At 62.8% G+C, this 18,839-nt stretch overlaps 1 protein-coding gene across 2 annotated transcripts in view; it reads right to left on the bottom strand.

Annotated features, from left to right (window-relative positions):
* The window catches only part of MLLT1 (MLLT1 super elongation complex subunit), a 64,830-nt gene that overhangs the window by 11,319 nt on the left and 34,672 nt on the right, over positions 1 to 18,839 (bottom strand). For both annotated transcript variants that reach the window (XM_062178349.1, XM_062178350.1), the window contains exon 4: positions 3,648 to 3,791. In XM_062178349.1, the coding sequence (XP_062034333.1) occupies positions 3,648 to 3,791 (144 nt within the window). The remainder of the gene's footprint in view (positions 1 to 3,647; positions 3,792 to 18,839) is intronic.

Below are 18,839 nucleotides of genomic sequence, written 5' to 3'. Positions count from 1 at the left end.
TCACTTTCCCGAGAGAATGGCAGGTGCCTCCTCCGTGGGAGAGAGCGAAGAGAAGTCCTGGGTCCCAGGACGGCTGGGTCCAGGAGAGCAGCGCGGCCTCCGGAGCGAAGCCCCAGGCAAGTGGCCAAGACGACGGGCGGAGGGAGGGCGCCAGGGAGCGCGAGAAGGCAGCCACGGGCCAAGCCCGGCCAACGCTGAGTCCGGAAGGGCCCCACGCACAGCCGCAGCCGGCACGGGGGAGAAGGGGGAGCCGGAGGGCAGCCCCCACGTGTCCTGGGGACGAGCCTCCTCCTCCACGGGCAGGTGGCCAGAGCTACAAGGGCGAGGCTGAGGCAAGAGAAGACCTGCGCGGGGCGGGGCGGGGCGCCCACTCCGGCCACTCCTGCCAGAGCCAGGGACAAGGAAGTGCTCCCGGGAACACCTGTCTGGCTCCGGCGAGGCTGCCGAGACGCCAGCTGCAGGGAGAGAGGGCTCGCGGCAAGGCTGGCCGGCTCAGCGTCAGAGAAGGGCTCCCAGAGGGCGGCGAGCGCGGGGAAGGCGCGTCTACCTCGCAGAAGCGGCGTCACTCACAACCCGCAGCCCTGGCGCTCCGGGGACGCCCACAGCACACGGAAGCCAAGGGAGGCAGCAGGCCCGGGCCGGCCCCCGCTACAGGGGCTTCACGGGAGCCCACCTGGCAGACCGAGGTGTGCCCCGGGACGCGGCCGCCCCGGGCCTGCCTGATGCCATCTCAGGACAGCGCAGTCTCCTCGCGTCAGGGACAGACCCTCAGCACAGGGCACAGGCAGGAGTGCTTCTCCCTCCACAGTGCCGTGGCCACGACCACGCGCCCCGCGGGCAGGTGGGGCCGAGGACGTGAAGGGCTGGCCGCTGAGCCTGGTCATGACAAATCCCAGGACACCCCTGACCACCAGGAAGGGCACAGGTGCTCTCCTCCACGTACAGCTCGGACTTCCCTCGGTAATCCCGGCACGCCAGCTGCCGTGGCACCTGCTCCCCTGGCAGCCCTGTGTGCAGCCTGGCCGCCTCCCTGCCGCACTGCCCTTCACAGGCTCGGCCGGATCTGCCCTCCCCATGCTCCCTCGCGGCCTCCTCCCTGCCCTGGGTTTTATGTGTTTAGACGACGCCCTCACAGCCTTCATCTCATCAGAGCAAAGGGAACCGCCGCCCGCAGGAGCTGAGGCCCGCACGGGGCTCGGAGCGGCCCCACGACGCTGACTGTCTCCCGAAGAATGAGACAACGGGGCCTCTGGGGACGCCCAGAAACGCCTTGTGGAGACGACAGCGCGTGGCCATGCAAAGTGGGTGCAGAGGCGGTGCTTGGGAGGGCCTGGCCCCGCCACCTCCCCGCACCCCCAGTGCCGCCAGCGTGGGCGCACGACCTCACCGGCCTCCCCAGTCCAGGCCACAATCACAGGTGGACCTTTACCAGGAACACGGCAGGGCTCCTCCAACTCCCCGCCACAAGCAAATCTGACTCGTGCTGACGGAAGAGTTCCCAGAAGACCCGACTGTACTACGTGGAGAGGAGACAGATTCCCTACGCAGCAACACACACCCTCGAAGACGGGCCTGCGCCCCACCCACCCACACGTGCCCCAATGACACAAGAATCACGTCACATGCGCAAAACACACCACAGCAACGCGCCCCACACTCACACACAGTGCTGGCTTGATTGACTGCGGGCACGCTGGTTCTGAGATCTGTCCTGTGACCCAGCCTCAGCCCGGCCCTCCCCCGGGACAGTCCCTCCCCACGCCCCTCAGCATCCCGCACCCCTGTCCTGTGACCCAGCCTCAGCCCTGCCCTCCCCCGGGATGGTCCCTCCCCCCACACCCCTCAGCATCCCGCACCCCTGTCCTGTGACCCAGCCTCAGCCCGCTCCTCCCCCGGGATGGTCCCTCCCCCCACACCCCTCAGCATCCCGCACCCCTGTCCTGTGACCCAGCCTCAGCCCGGCCCTCCCCCGGGACGGTCCCTCCCCCCACACCCCTCGGCATCCCGCACCCCTGTCCTGTGACCCAGCCTCAGCCCGGCCCTCCCCCGCACACCCCGGCTGTCCTCCCCACACCCCTCAGCATCCCGCACCCCTGTCCTGTGACCCAGCCTCAGCCCGGCCCTCCCCTGCACACCCCGGCTGTCCTCCCCACGCCCCTCAGCATCCGCACCCCTGTCCTGTGACCCAGCCTCAGCCCTGCCCTCCCCCGGGATGGTCCCTCCCCCCACACCCCTCAGCATCCCGCACCCCTGTCCTGTGACCCAGCCTCAGCCCGCTCCTCCCCCGGGATGGTCCCTCCCCCCACACCCCTCAGCATCCCGCACCCCTGTCCTGTGACCCAGCCTCAGCCCGGCCCTCCCCCGGGACGGTCCCTCCCCCCACACCCCTCGGCATCCCGCACCCCTGTCCTGTGACCCAGCCTCAGCCCGGCCCTCCCCCGCACACCCCGGCTGTCCTCCCCACACCCCTCAGCATCCCGCACCCCTGTCCTGTGACCCAGCCTCAGCCCGGCCCTCCCCTGCACACCCCGGCTGTCCTCCCCACGCCCCTCAGCATCCGCACCCCTGTCCTGTGACCCAGCCTCAGCCCGGCCCTCCCCCGGGATGGTCCCTCCCCACGCCCCTCAGCATCCCGCACCCCTGTCCTGTGACCCAGCCTCAGCCCGGCCCTCCCCCGCACACCCCGGCTGTCCTCCCCACGCCCCTCAGCATCCGCACCCCTGTCCTGTGACCCAGCCTCAGCCCGGCCCTCCCCCGCACACCCCGGCTGTCCTCCCCACGCCCCTCAGCATCCCGCACCCCTGTCCTGTGACCCAGCCTCAGCCCGGCCCTCCCCCGGGATGGTCCCTCCCCCCACACCCCTCAGCATCCCGCACCCCTGTCCTGTGACCCAGCCTCAGCCCGCTCCTCCCCCAGGATGGTCCCTCCCCCCACACCCCTCAGCATCCCGCACCCCTGTCCTGTGACCCAGCCTCAGCCCGGCCCTCCCCCGGGATGGTCCCTCCCCCCACACCCCTCAGCATCCCGCACCCCTGTCCTGTGACCTAGCCTCAGCCCGGCCCTCCCCCGCACACCCCGGCTGTCCTCCCCACGCCCCTCAGCATCCGCACCCCTGTCCTGTGACCCAGCCTCAGCCCGGCCCTCCCCCGCACACCCCGGCTGTCCTCCCCACGCCCCTCAGCATCCCGCACCCCTGTCCTGTGACCCAGCCTCAGCCCGGCCCTCCCCCGCACACCCCGGCTGTCCTCCCCACGCCCCTCAGCATCCCGCACCCCTGTCCTGTGACCCAGCCTCAGCCCGGCCCTCCCCCGGGACAGTCCCTCCCCACGCCCCTCAGCATCCGCACCCCTGTCCTGTGACCCAGCCTCAGCCCGGCCCTCCCCCGCACACCCCGGCTGTCCTCCCCACGCCCCTCAGCATCCCGTGCCCCTGCCTTGAGGCCAGCAGCATCCCGCAGGCTCTGTCGGGGCCCTCCGCTCCCAGGTGACCTTGTGGATGGGCAGGTAGGTGCTAATTACCACAGCCACCCAGGATACCGCAGGGAGACCAGCGAGGCATGTCCACAGCTGCCAACGCCCAGCCAGCCCTTCCGGGCACTACCGCGCACCCCCAGCACCCTCGGCGCCCCGCCCACGGGGCACACTCACCCCGCCAGCCATCAGCAGCTTGTAGCGGAACTCGGTGGTGGGGTTGTTGAAGGTGAGCTTCTCACAGCGCAGGTGGTTCACGGGCGGGTTGCCCTCTGGGTTCAGGAAGAGGTCGTAGGTGAAGCAGACCTTCCTCGGCTCCTCCTGCAACCGGGAAAACAAGGAAGCTGGGGTCAGAGGGCAGCCGCGCGGGGCCTCACACTCCGCACCCTCAGGGGCTTCTCTCCTGCCATTCAGAACCCAGCAGCCCTTGCAGCCCCTCCCACCCCGCAGGCGCCGATGGCAAATGGGGAAACCGAGGCTCACAGCCGTGGCCCAGCTGAGCGACGGTGCTGAGACCCAACCCCGAACTCCGAAGTCCCGAACCTGCACGCCACAGCTGCCTCCTTCTTAGGGAGAATCAGACAGTCCTCGGCCGGACACACACGCACACACCTGACACAGCGCCGCACACTATACACTCTACAGCCGCACACGACACACAGCCGCACACTACAGCCGCACACGACACACAGCCACACACTACAGCCGCACACTACACACTCTACAGCCGCACACGACACACAGCCGCACACTACAGCCGCACATGACACACAGCCACACACTACACACACTACAGCCGCACACTACACGGTCACACAACAGGGCGGGACCCGGAGGGGGCTGCAGCACAGCATCACGAGATCGCCCACGCCAGGCCCATCCCACGCCCTCGACACCTCAACCTCACGGGACAGAGGCCTGTGCTCTGCCCCCCCCCCCCAGTGCCGACAGGGCCAACAGCTCCCGGTATGGGGCGGGCACCGGATGGGTCTGGGGGAGAGGGCGTGAGGAGCTCCTAAGTGGCAGTCATGAGAAGGGACACATGCGGCTGCGACACCCACAGCTGAGGGCCGGGAAAGCCCCAGGGCACAGCGATGCACCCGTGGGGCTGCGACTCTGCCGCTCCCGAGCCAGGGGCTGGGACTGTGAGGACCCTGGGAGTCGTGATGAGGAGCTCACACACTGAACACGCTGTCCCCGAGACGGCCCCACCCACGGCGGAGCGCATGGGTTCCAGTCTCGTCCTGCTCCTGACTCCAGCTCCCTGCTATGTGCACCAGGAGACAGCTGGTGACGGTGACAGTGACGGTGATGGCTCAAGCACCAGGGGCCCTGTCGTCACCCATGGAGCAGAACTGGTTAAGTTCCCAGCTCCTGGCTTTGGCCTGGCCTTGACCTGACTGTTGTAAGCTTCTGGAGAATGAAGCAAGTGATGGAAGATCTCTCTGCTGCTCTCTCAAATAAAAATTTTAAAAAATTAAAAATAATATAAATAATATAAATTTAAAGCGAGCAAAGAGTTTGGGTAGACAATTCTCTACAGACAGAGTAAGTGCACGAGAGAGGAGACACAAGCAAGACTTCCGTGAGATGCCACGGCACACCACGAGGGTGGTGGCGTTCCAAATCCACAAAACAGAAGCAAGTGTTGGACAGGACCTAGGGAACCAGAACCCTCGGACACTGCCGGTGGGCACGTGAAATGGGACAGTCACCTCGGGAAGCCGGGCACCTTCAGTAGGTTAAAGACACAGGGACCGCCAGGCCTCACGCACCACAGACACACCGACATGTGCCCACCTACGCTCACGGCGCGGCACCCCTGTGATGTCCCCAAACCAGAAACAAGCCAGGTGTCCGTGGCCAGAAGCAAGGACGAACACAGCGTGGCCCGCCCACACAGTGGACGTCCCCAGGCGCTGACACCGCCACAGCGTGCAGCACGCTGGGCAGACGCAGACTCAGAGGGCCACACCGCGTGGGGCTCCACGGCTGGGAGGCGCAGGAGGTGGATTCCTGGCTGAGAGGGACGGGGGCGGAGGACACAGGAAGGCCCTGCCCGCGGGGTGCAGAGAAGACCCTGGGCTCAGAGAACTGCTGACCGGGTGGGCGTCTGGCGTAGAGGCCAAGCTGCCGCCGCGCCCGGGTTAGAGTCCCGGTCCGCCCCCAGTCCCAGCTTCCTACCAACGTGCACTGCGGGAGGCAGTGGTGACAGCGCACGCACTTGGGTCCCTGCCGCCTCCGCGGGGAAACGGACACAATTCCTGACCCCAGGCTTCAGCCCCCCGGCCTTAGCCGCTGTTGACATCTGGGGAGTGAACCAGCAGCTGACAGCTCTTTGTTTGCCTTTCAAATACAGAAACAAAATTTGCCCAAAATTGTGATCGCTGCACAGCATTGTGAGCGCACCAACATCCACTTTGAAAGGGGAACCTGACGTGTGACACAGACCACACCACTCACTGGGGCCGGCGCTGCGGCACAGGAGGCCGAGGCTCTGCCTGTGGCGCCGCATCCCACGTGGGCACCAGTTCGTGTCCCAGCTGCTCCACTTCCCATCCAGCTCTCTGCTGATGGCCCGTGAAGGCAGTGGAGGCTGGCCCAAGTGCCGGGACCCCGGCACCCATGTGGGAGACCCGGAACAAGCTCCTGGATCCTGGCTTTGGATGGGCTCAGCTCCGGCTATTGGGGCCATCTGGAGAGTGAACCAGCAGATGGAAGACCTCTCTCTCTGCCTCTCCCTCTCAAATAAAAATAAATAAATAAATAAATAAATAAAATAAAATAAAATAAAATGCTACACTCTAGGAGAGAAAGGTCTGGCAGTGTGGGAGGTGGAGGTGCCCGAGCAGGGCCTCTGTGCTCAGAGATCTGCCCAGGAGGGGGTGAGGAAAAGGCCCTGCCCTCGCCCCCGCTGTCTGCAGCCTCCCCACGCCCGCCAGGCCCCTGCCCTGCAGCTCCGGCGCACAGCTCAGTCACCTTCTTAGTCCTGGGACAGAGGAGGCGGCAGCAAGGGGCTCAGGCTTCCCCAGCGCTCACTGGGCGGTGTGTCTGAGCCACGTCCACCCTACAAGCTCTGCTGAGGCTGGGCGTGGGAATGGCAGGTTGTACGTCAACGTCAGCAAAGGTGGCAGCACCCTGCCTCGCACGACCTCCCAGGGTGGACCACGAACGCTCTGTCCCCACACTGCATGTGCCATGGGGAGGAACCCTGGGGGGCGTGAGTGCTAGGGCACCACACAGGAAAACAGGTCTTCTTTATCCCACCCGGACCCTGGGCTCAGGTGGGCTTCTCCCAACCTCAGGGGAGGGCTCAAGACTGGTCTGAACCAGACTGGAAACCGCCCTCCCCTTGGGTGAGGAGCTGGGAGGGGGCAGACCTGCAAGAACACCTCTCCCCGTCTCGGCTTCCCGCTGACGCTGACACACGCGAGGGTGTGGGGGGGGCAGCCTCCTGAGGACAAGCGTGGGGGCCCCAGCACCCTGACCTCATGTCCTGGAAGGAAGCAGCCCCCACATCTGCACGGGCCGGCCAGACACAGCCGTGGGTGACGCGGCCGGCATCGCCGAGCCCTCCGCCCCTCCCCTCCAGAGGCACCTGCGTGCCGGGGGCTGTGGTGACCCTTCACCTGCTCCTCCCCTTGGTGCTGGCCAGCACAGGCAGACGGATGAATGTGATGCCACAACAGCTCAGGCGTGGAAAGCCAAGACTGTGGCGAAAAATGTCCTCCATGAAGGACCTCAGTGGGTGAGACCCCGGTGGAAAGAAGGGGCCACCAAAGGAGGAGGTACTTTCCCCGGGAGGGAGCAGAGAACTTCCACTTTGCTCACGGCCTGTCTAAACACTGACGGAGTTGTGGATTCCAGAGGCTGCCACAGCCGAGGCAGCGCACATCAAGAGCCTCGGGGGTCACTGACGTCATCCCAAGAATGCTAAGTGTTAAATTCACAAGAGTCACTGTGCGCTGACTTCGCATGCGGGACCTCTGTCCTCAGAGCTGTGTTATAATTATGTCAAAGGCTCACAAAAGATGTACCATTCTTGGGTGCTTATTTTACGTTTCTAAAAAAGGAAGGCAAAAACAGAAAAAAGAAGTGAAATTAACTTCAAGACGCAATGACTCTGAACAGCCCTCATCTCCACTGTTGAGGAACAGTTCTGTGGGTTTTCCTGTGCAAAATGTTGAACTCCTTACTTAGTACTAAGTCGGTCTTCTGTGTATAATGTTAATCAAAAGTGGATCTTAGTGGAGAATGGGGGGAGGAGGAGGAGGGCGGGAACAGTGGGAAGAGTCACTGTATTCCTAACGCTGGACTTGTGAAGTGCATGGAGTTTGTATTCCTTAAATAAAAAGTTTCTTGGTGGAGGGAGAGATGGCCTAACAAGGGTGTGTCTGGGGGGCCGGCTAGGAGGCTCCCCGGAGCTGGGCAGACAAGCGGAGGGAAGGGACAGGTGCCCCCGCTGAACCCACAAGGGGAATCTGCCTCCCAGGCCACAGCGTCCTCGCTGACAGCCCCGAGTAGCCAGTGTGGCTGGGGCTGAAGGGACAGAGGGTGGGGGGCAGCAGGGCTCGGCCGCCAGCAAGGCTGTGGTCAGCGGGAGGCGGTGTCAGGCCACGACTCAGAACTGCGTGTGGGGCTGGGGAAGAACCCGAGGGCCCGGCCCTTGTCCTGCCCCAGGTAAACACGGACAAGGGGGTGGCGTGAGCACACTCCAGTGGATGCAGGAGGCCAGACTGACACTGTGCGATGACCGCCACGGGCCATTCGCTCGGCCACTATCACAGACAGCACAGGGACAGGCAGCACGCACGGGGCGGCTCCTTTAACAACAAACGCTGGCAGAGGGCGTGCCCAGGGATTACAAGGGACCTAAGAGACAAACCCATGAGTCACCACGCTTGGATCTCACCTAGATCCTGTTCTCAACAGAGAAAAACAAGACTTCAAACGCCGGCTTCCAAAGGATCGCTATAAACTAACACAGGAGTAACAATGGTATCAAGTAAGGGGTTATCTCGTAGGCACCTTCTGAACACTTATACATGACGTGAGGACGCTTGAAATCTGCTCCAGACGGACGCAGGAGGGGCAGGTGTCTGCCTTGCCATCCCACGTCGGAGGGCCTGGGTTCAAATCCTGGCTCTGCTCCTCCTAACGCGCACCCTGGGAGCAGCAGTGATGGCTCCTAGTTGGGTCCCTGCCACCCACACGGGACCCTCGGATGGAGCTCCTGGCTCCTGGCTCCGCCCACAACTGTGGGCATTCGGGGAGCGACCTCAGCTGGGAACTCTCCAGCTCTGGCTCTCCGCCACTCAGATAAATAAACAGAACGTAAAATGTCTGCCTCCCCGAGAGCCGCAAGCTGGGAGGGGGTGTGAGGGAGGCAGCCCCCCGCTCGGGGCCGGGCAGGCAGCTGGACGCCCCAGGAGCACTCCAACAGCACAGGGTTCGGCCCAGGGCGCGGTCGGACCCTGCCCTGCAGAGCCCCGGCTCTTCCTGTGAGAGGTCAGAGCTGCCGGCAGGGCTCAGCGCTGGGCTCCGGGACGCGGAGGAATCCGGGCGGCAGCACTTGGAGAGCAGCAGAGAGGGTGCCCTGGGGATGGCCCTCTTCCCGCCTCTCTGTCAGGGCAACCCTACGCACCCTGTGTCAGCTCCCTACCCCCACTTCCAGCACAGCTCCTTCCACCCATGGCACTGAAACCAGCTCCAGGTCACAGCTCACCTCCAGCCACCAAAGGCGCCAGTGGCTGCCTGCTCGTCCTCCACCTCTGCCCTGGGCTGGACCTGGGACCTGTGCGTCCCCCTTCCTGACCCCACCCTGCAGCTGGGCTCAACCCTCCACTGACCTCTGACCGTGACCCCAGACGGGCTGTGTGGTTTCTCTCCTCCAGCCCACAGGGCCACTGTTCCTGGTTCCCAGGGGCCCTGGTGCCGGGTGAGGGCCATGCACGCGCCCAGGATGCAGGAGGTGCCCCCCACATGCTCACAGCAATGATCAAGACCAAGGTAGGACTCTCCAACCTTAGGCTGAGCGCGCTGCCGCAGGACAGCGGAGCAGGTCTGCTAGGCCAGGCTCTGCTGGGCGCTTCACAGCCCCACACGCAGGCACTCGGGTGTCCCTGCTCCCAGCAAGGTGCTGCCCAGAAGTCCTGGATCGTGGGAGCGGCTCCTCGCACCCACAGAAAGCGGACAGGAGCGGCAGCGACTAGAGAAGACCCAGTCCTTCCTTCTGGACTCCATGGAGGGGGCAGGGCCAAACACGTGATGAGGGCAGCACCTGCGATCAGCCAGCCAGCCACGCCCACAGGTGAGACCCTCAGAGAGCGCTCCAGACCCCTCCCAGGGAAAGCAGTGCACCAGGGAGGTAGAGGCCTGGCACCGCAACACCCCGAGGCCAGCAGCACGCTCGGCAAGGCTGGCAGACATCTGTAGCCGCCCCAGCCAGACCCCGACCTGGACGCAAGTCCACCACGGCCTCACTGCTGGGCTGTGGGCCACAGCCGGCGGCTCTCCCCCTCAGCAGCTACGGTGTGGCAGAGCTGGTCCAACAGGTGCCGGCGCCGAGGCTGCAGCACACGTCCACCCACGCACCGGGCCCGGCACAGGCACGCCTGCCTGCACTCCTCAGGTCAAAGGCCGTGGGGGCTGACGTGCCTGGGAAGGCAGCGGATGACTGCTCAAATCCTCGGGCCTCTGTCACCCACATGGGAGACCAAGATGGAGTTCCCGGCTCCTGGCTGAAGCCTGACCCAGACCTGGCAAAACTTGGGTTTTATGATTATTTGGGGATGGGAAAATCTCTTCCTCTTCCTCTATGTTGTTCTGCCTGTCAAATAAATAAATCTACTAAAAAACTAAAAAAAATATTTAGTTCAAAGGCAGAGAGAGAAATCTCTATCCCACTGGCTGATTTCCCGGATGGCCACAACAGCCAGGGCTTGGCCACGTGAGGCCAGGAGCCTGGAGCTCCACCCAGGTCTCCCACGGGGGTAGCAGGGAGCTGGATGGGAAGAGGAGCTGGGACTCAGCCACTCCGGTATGTGGCAGGCAGGCCCGACCTCCCAAGCAGCGTGCCAATGGCCGTGCCAGTCATTAACCCTGGTTAGATCTGTGTAGCGCCTTCTCTCTCTCTCTGACGTGTGGGGCTGGAGTGGCAATCCTGCAACCCAGGGGGGAGGGACAAGTGAGCTTTACCTGCTGCAGCTAGACCCGGGGGGGCGGGGTAAGGGGCTGCTCTGCCCTTCTTTCTGCCGTAGGCTTTCCATGTTCAACATGACACACGTCAGCTCTGAGGTTTAGCTCAGCACCGCCTGTGTCCCAGGAGGCAGGTGGCACCCTGGGCACCCTCGCCCTGGCTCCTGGCTCGCTTCCTGCAGCAACACCGGCTCTGCACAGGCTGGTTGCAGCCCACACGTGCTCGGAGCGGAAGTCACGGCCCTCACCACCTGCCGGGGGAGAAGCTGAGGTTCCGCGGTGTTTGGGCCTTCGCCAAAACCACACGGGAGCCACAAGGGCCAAGCACTGTTGGGAGCCTCTCCCCTCCGCGGGGCCCCGCCCGCCCTGTGTCAGCTCTCTGCACGCTTGGAGTTCCTGTGCCACGGCCGCTCTGGTGAGCAACACAGACAAACAAGTACAGGGAGCCACCCCCAAGCCCGCTGCCCAGGCGCACGCACACACGGGCGCGGAGGGGCACGGAGCGCTCCTGCAACAGACACGGGGACTCGGGTGAGTGACAGCTGACGGAAACAAGCGGGCAGGTCGTGCAGACTCGGGAGGGAACAAGGGGACCTGCGCCTGCTGCCACAGCGAGGATGTCGGAAATGCGGGGCACACTCACCCCACTCACACCCCATCACACACCTACACACACTCACAGCCCCTCATATACTCACACCACTCACATGCACACCCACACCCCTCACATACACCCACACCCCATCACACGCGCACACACCTACACACACTCACAGCCCCTCATATACTCACACCACTCACATGCACACCCACACCCCATCACATACACCCACACCCCATCACACACCTACACACACAGCCCCTCATATACTCACACCACTCACATGCACACCCACACCCCTCACATACACCCACACCCCATCACACACTCACACACCTACACACACTCACACTCAGCCCCTCATATACACACACCACTCACATGCACACCCACACACACTCCCTCACACACATACCCTCACACATTCACACCCATACCCACTCACAAAGTCCAATCATACACATACCCATGCTCACACCCACTCACAGTCACATACACACACTCACACTTACACACATATACACACACTCTCACAAACTCACACGCACACATTCACTCTCACACAGGCTCTGGTACTCAGTATGGCTTCTCCAAGGAAGGGGGCTGGAGAGCAGATTTCAGTCTTGTGTAGTCTCTACGGTTTTCCTAATCAGAACACTTAAAAAGGCTCCCAGGCGGGGTTTGGTGCAGTGGTTACGATGCTTCCTGGACTTAAGATGCCCACATCCCATATCGGAGCGTTTGGGTTGGAGTCCAGCTTCTCCCCTGACCCCATTCCCTGCTCACACACCCCAGCTTCTCCTCTAACTCCACTCCCTGCTCACACACACCCCAGCTTCTCCTCTGACTCCACTCCCTGCTCACACACAGCCCAGCTTCTCCCCTGACTCCACTCCCTGCTCACACACAGCCCAGCTTCTCCTCTGACTCCACTCCCTGCTCACACACAGCCCAGCTTCTCCTCTGACCCCACTCCCTGCTCACACACACCCCAGCTTCTCCTCTGACCCCACTGCCTGCTCACACACAGCCCAGCTTCTCCCCTGACTCCACTCCCTGCTCACACACACCCCAGCTTCTCCTCTGACCCCACTGCCTGCTCACACACACCCCAGCTTCTCCTCTGACTCCACTCCCTGCTCACACACAGCCCAGCTTCTCCTCTGACCCCACTCCCTGCTCACACACACCCCAGCTTCTCCCCTGACTCCACTCCCTGCTAGCACACACCCCAGCTTCTCCCCTGACTCCACTCCCTGCTAGCACACACCCCAGCTTCTCCTCTGACCCCACTCCCTGCTCACACACACCCCAGCTTCTCCTCTGACCCCACTGCCTGCTCACACACACCCCAGCTTCTCCTCTGACCCCACTGCCTGCTCACACACAGCCCAGCTTCTCCTCTGACCCCACTCCCTGCTCACACACACCCCAGCTTCTCCCCTGACTCCACTCCCTGCTAGCACACACCCCAGCTTCTCCCCTGACTCCACTCCCTGCTAGCACACACCCCAGCTTCTCCTCTGACCCCACTCCCTGCTCACACACACCCCAGCTTCTCCTCTGACCCCACTGCCTGCTCACACACACCCCAGCTTCTCCTCTGACCCCACTGCCTGCTCACACACAGCCCAGCTTCTCCTCTGACCCCACTCCCTGCTCACACACACCCCAGCTTCTCCTCTGACTCCACTCCCTGCTCACACACACCCCAGCTTCTCCCCTGACCCCACTCCCTGCTCACACACAGCCCAGCTTCTCCTCTGACTCCACTCCCTGCTCACACACAGCCCAGCTCCTCCTCTGACCCCACTCCCTGCTCACACACAGCCCAGCTTCTCCTCTGACCCCACTCCCTGCTCACACACACCCCAGCTTCTCCTCTGACTCCACTCCCTGCTCACACACACCCCAGCTTCTCCTCTGACCCCACTCCCTGCTCACACACACCCCAGCTCCTCCTCTGACCCCACTCCCTGCTCACACACAGCCCAGCTTCTCCTCTGACCCCACTGCCTGCTCACACACAGCCCAGCTTCTCCTCTGACCCCACTCCCTGCTCACACACACCCCAGCTTCTCCTCTGACTCCACTCCCTGCTCACACACAGCCCAGCTTCTCCCCTGACCCCACTCCCTACTCACACACAGCCCAGCTCCTCCTCTGACTCCACTCCCTGCTCACACACACCCCAGCTTCTCCTCTGACCCCACTCCCTGCTCACACACAGCCCAGCTTCTCCTCTGACCCCACTCCCTGCTCACACACACCCCAGCTTCTCCTCTGACTCCACTCCCTGCTAGCACACAGCCCAGCAGCCAGTGGTGACAGCTCAAGTACTTAGGTCTCTGCACCCACACGGGAGACCTGGGTGGAGCTCCTGGCTCCTGACTTCCTCCTGGCCCAGCCCTGGCTGCTGTGGGCATTTGGGAAGTGAACTTGTGGACAGGAGATCTCTGTAACTGTCTTTCAAGTATGTGTATGTGTGTGTATATATATACACTTGAAAGACAGAGATCTCCTGTACATAAATACACCTCAGCTCACCCCTCTCACACACAAACACCCCCACTCACATACACTCACACACCTACACCCATACACTCACAGCCCCTCATATACACACCCACATATATACACATACACACATATACATATATATATACATACATATACACACACATTTTTTTAAAGGCTTAAGAGAGCTGACAGCACTGTGGCATAGTAGGTAAACCTGCTACGTGCAATGCCGGCATCCTGTATGGGCACCGTTCAAGTCCCAGCTGCTCCACTTTTTTTTTTTTTTAAAGATTTATTTATTTATTTGAAAGTCAGAGTTACACAGAGAGAGGAGAGGCAGAGAGACAGAGAGAGGCCTTCCATCCGATGGTTCACTCCCCAATTGGCTGCAACAGCCGGAGCTGCACCAATCTGAAGCCAGGAGCCAGGAGCTTCTTCCAGGTCTCCCACGGGGATGCAGGGGCTCAAGGACTTGGGCCATCTTCTACTGCTATCCCAGGCCATAGCAGAGAGCTGGATCGGAAGTGGAGCAGCCAGGACTCGAACCGGCGCCCAAAAGGGATGCTGGCACTTCAGGCCAGGACGTTAACCCACTGTGCCACAGCGCTGGCCCCTGCTCCATTTCTGATTCAGCTCCCTGCTAATGCACCTGGGAAAGCAGTGGAAGATGGCCCAAGTGTTTGGGCCCCTGCACCCATACAGGAGACCCAGAAGAAGTTCCTGGTTTCAGTCTGGCCCAATCTTGGGTGTTGCAGCCATTTGGGGAGTGGACCAGAAGATGGAAAATCTACCTCCCTCTCTCTCTCTCTCCCCCCCTCCCTCTCTCTCTCCCTCACACACTATGCCTTTCAAACAAGTAAATTTAAAGAAGGTCTAACAGTGAGCATAGTGTGGGCTAAAGACCACGGGCTGCAGGGTCAGACACCTCCTGGGCACCAAGGCGAAGCCACCACGGCCTCACGCTGCGGCCCTGGAAGAGCACAGCACCTCCCTGAGCCCTGGTGACAGGAGGAACTGAGAAGGAAGGAGAAAGGACCACGGGGCCGGGCCGGCCTTCTCCCTTCACGTGCCTCGGTAATCAGACGGGAGGCGTCCCCGCAGCACAGCTCGAAGGGCAGCACGCAGCCCCAGCACCTGGCCACACGGGATGGCGCGTTCTCCTCTCGCCCCTCAGTGCTGGGAAGACCTGGACCGTGTGACCCAACCAGGAGACTCCGCCATGTGTGCCTCGGCCTCCTCACCGTCAGGTGGGGGTAACAGAATCTGCCCACACACAGGTACCCAGAAACGCCGCTTGTCCACGGCAGGCATCTGGCACAGCGGTTAACGTGCCCTCATCTGGACCCACCAGTGCAGGCAGCAGTGCGCGCTCAGGTACGCGGGTCCTTGCCACCCACATGGGAGGCCCAGGTTGAGCTCCAGGATCCTGGCTTTGGCCTGGCTCGGCCTTAGCTGGTGTGGCAGCTGTGAGACTGACACACACCAGTCACACCACAAGTGCAGGGGCAACCGCTCTACTCTGCACAGGCTGTCTGAATCCTAACCCCCCGAAGACCGCCAGGCAGAGCCCCGTGCCAGGCCCCAGGCCTCCCCCGCTCACCAGCGCCTGCTGCCGCTCTGGGGCACGCAGAGCAAGTACGTCTGCTACCCAGCCGCCGTCTTTGCAGGAGCGTCTCAGGGAGGGTGACAGCAAAGCCGCGGGGCCAGTGACTGGGTAAGGATGTCGGCGGCTGCGGTGGGGGCCCTGCACGCCCAGACAGCCTCTGGCCCTCTCTCTAGGAGCCGGGAGGCAGCACTGGCGCAGGGGAGCTGGCACAAGCCGCCTGGGTGTGGACCACCGCACCGGTGCCCCCAGGGTCCCCTCCAGGCCCTTCTCTACCCGGCTGCAGACCCCACCCTCCAGGAAACACAGGAGCATCAGGGGTCCACATGGCGGGACAGGAAGACGCCGCACGGCTGGCAGCACCGCTATGGCCTGTCACACTCAGGGCCGAGCTCTCCCCGCGTCTTCTTACCCAACAGCCCTCTCGTCCTACCGGCCCCAGCAGCCACCAGCCAGGGCTTGTCAGCTCCGCGGCAGCCACCCCGGGGAGCCTGCCAACCCCTCCAGACAGCTCTCCCCGGCCTCCATATAAACCGAGGGCAAACGGAAGCCTGGCGGGCCCTGGGACCACACAGCTTCACGGTCCAGAGGGTGGGGGCAGTGCACAGGTCAGGATGGGGCAGCCCTCGGGCCTCCCTGGTCCTGGCAAACTGCCTGGCAGCTGCTGCTCAGGGCGGCCCAGCACCAGCCAGCCGGGAGGGGCCCAGGAGCCACCTCTGCCAGGCGCTGGAGCCAGTGCCGCTTCACCTGTGTTTAGAACTCTTTAGGCCCGAGCCAGGCCAACTTCCTCACAAACCGGACCAAGGTCTCTTCCGGCGCCTCGCACACACTGCCCTTAAGGAACGCCACGGGAAGCCCGTGGTCCAGCGCCAGCTGATGCGGGCGGAGGACGTCTACGTCGGCGGTGAACAGCCAGAGCCGGCGTTCCACTGAGGCCTCGGACGCTGCAGTCTGCTCCCCGGCCAGGTCTCACAACGAAGGGGGCGGGGCAGGGGCAGGGGCAGGGCGGTCCCCGCGCCCCAGCGCCCAGGGCATGCGTCTAGCGACGTCTACAAAGCTGCAGGACCCGGCCGGCCGCCTCTCGCCCAGCTTCCAACTGGGCCTCACGCTTCCTTCCAGCCCTCCAGACACTCGGACCAGGCGGCAACCAGGTTTCACTTGGAAGAGAGGGGATCAGACCTGGAGGGCTTCCCAGGGAAAATCAGCGTGCGCCAAATGTCGCCTTCAGGCCAGCTGCTGACCTCGGCAAGGGACTCGGAACAAAGCAGCAAGACCGGCTGTGCTGAAGTCCACGGCGTCCACACGGAGCCGGGAACTGGTGGCTCACCCGGCACAGGGCTCGGGGCCTGAGGAGCGGCCTGGCCACACAGCCATCAGGGAGGCTGGACAGGGTGGCGGGCACCCTTAGGAGGGGCAGCAGCGACCAGGCTCACACCCAAGCCCGAGCCACACAATCTGCAGGCCCAAATCCTTGGGTCACAACCCCCCAGGTCAGACTTATAGCCACTCCCACGTGGGCCTCCCGGGCCCCAACCCTGCTTCCAGATCAACCCCTGACCCAGACAAAACACTTTGTTGGGCAGCTTCTGAGCTGTTCCTGGGAGGGACGAAGCCACGGAGTCACAAAGCCACGTCACGTGACTGATCTTCCCGGAGCAACGGGCACCCGCTGGGGACTCTGAGGCGAACAGGCCAGAGGGTCCCCAGGGCTGAGGGGTGAGCCTAGCGGCGGACGCCATCACTTCTTCCCCGCCTGGCACGCTCAGCGGCTCCCGACGTGCAGTGATGGACGGCCCTGCCCACCCCGCCCGCCCCTCCTGTCACCCGGATGTGCCCTCTGCACAGCTGTCCCTCTCCTGTCCTCCGGCCTGGCTGCCGCCTGCTCAGACGTCGCGCTCTGTGTCACACTCGCCTGCTACGGGAGACTCTCCCAGCCCTCTCCACTGGGCCCCCAAGATGCAGCCAGAGCGCCGGCACTCTGGCTTCGGAGAGCTTGTGACTCCGTCTCACTAAGCCGTGGTGTGTTCACTCCCGCCTGACCGTTTGGGAAGGCCATGAGAAATGGGCCATGCCCACTCCGGTCTTCACTGGTCCCTGGGCTTAGGAAGTATTTGGTGAATAAGTCAATAGAGCTCCAGTGAAGAATAGAAAGAAAAAACCCCTTAAACTTTTTAAAACATTCAAGATTTGTTTTCAGGGCCAGCGCTGTGGAACAACGCGCTAAGCCTCCGCCTACAGTGCCAGCAGCACGTATGGGTGCTGGTTTGAGACCCGGCTGCTCCACTTCTGATCCAGCTCCCTGCTAATATACCTGGGACAGCAACAGAAGACGGCCCAAGTGCTGGGGTCCCTGCACCCACATGGGGGACCCGGATGACACTCCTGGCTTCAGTCTGGCCCAGCCCTGGCTGCTGTGGCCATTTGGAGAGTTAACCAGCAGATGGAAGACCTCTCCCTCTCTGTTGCTCTGCCTTTCAAATAAATTTAATTTTTTTAAAAATTATTTGAAAGGAAGAGAGAGAAAGAGAGGGAAACAGAGCAAGAACTTTACCTGCTGGTTCGCTCCCTAAATGCCAATGACCAGGGTAGGACGAGGCTGAAGCCAGAGCCTGGAACTCCATCCGGGTCTCCCATGCAGTGGCAGGGGCCAAGGACTTCTGCTGCTTTCCCAAGCACATCAGCAGGGAGCTGGGTTGGCAGCAGAGCAGCTGGGACTCAAACTGGCGCTCCAATATGGGATGCTGGCGTTGCAAGCGGCTGCTTAACTTGCACACCACAATGCTGGCCTCAATTAAAAAAAAAAAATTTTTTTTAGGCCCTCAACTGCAAGAGACAAACGACAAAGGTGTCCAACTAGCTACGATCTTCCCACGCTGTCAGCAGGCAACAGGCAGCAGCCAAAGGGAAGCATGGGCCTGGGCCTGGCACTGGTTCGTGTTCCAGCTGCTCCACTTCCAATCCAGCTCCCTGCCGGCGCACCTGAGGAACCAGTGAAAGACGGCCCAAGGTCATGGGTCGCCACACCCACGTGGGAGATCCGGAAGAAGCTCCTGGCCCTGGCTTCAGCCTGTCCCAGCCCTGACCATTGTGGCCATTTGGGGAGTGACCCAGTGGATGGATGGACAGTCTCTCTCTCCGCCCCTCCTCTCTGACGCCGTCTACATTCCTGCATCCCGATTCACAGTGCCTCTGCTCGAATCCCAGCTCCTCTCCCGCCTCCAGCTTCCTCCTCCCGCAGGCCCCAGGAGGCAGCTGTGAGGGCTCAAGTGCTTGGGTCCTGCCGCCCACCTGGGAGCCCCGGACGGAGTTCCCAAACCTGGCTTTGGCCTGGCCCAGCAGGGCTGTGTGGGCACCTGAGGGGTGAGACAGCAAACCGGAGCCCTGGTCTCTGGCTGCTGGCTCTCCGTCTCGGTCACGCTGCTTTTCAGACACATCAAACACCAGAACC

This window comes from Lepus europaeus, chromosome 20, assembly GCF_033115175.1.
Source record: "Lepus europaeus isolate LE1 chromosome 20, mLepTim1.pri, whole genome shotgun sequence".
Taxonomy (NCBI): Eukaryota; Metazoa; Chordata; class Mammalia; order Lagomorpha; family Leporidae; genus Lepus; species Lepus europaeus.
The sequence above is the reverse complement of the archived record's forward strand: the minus strand, read 5'-3'. Positions and strand labels throughout refer to the sequence as shown.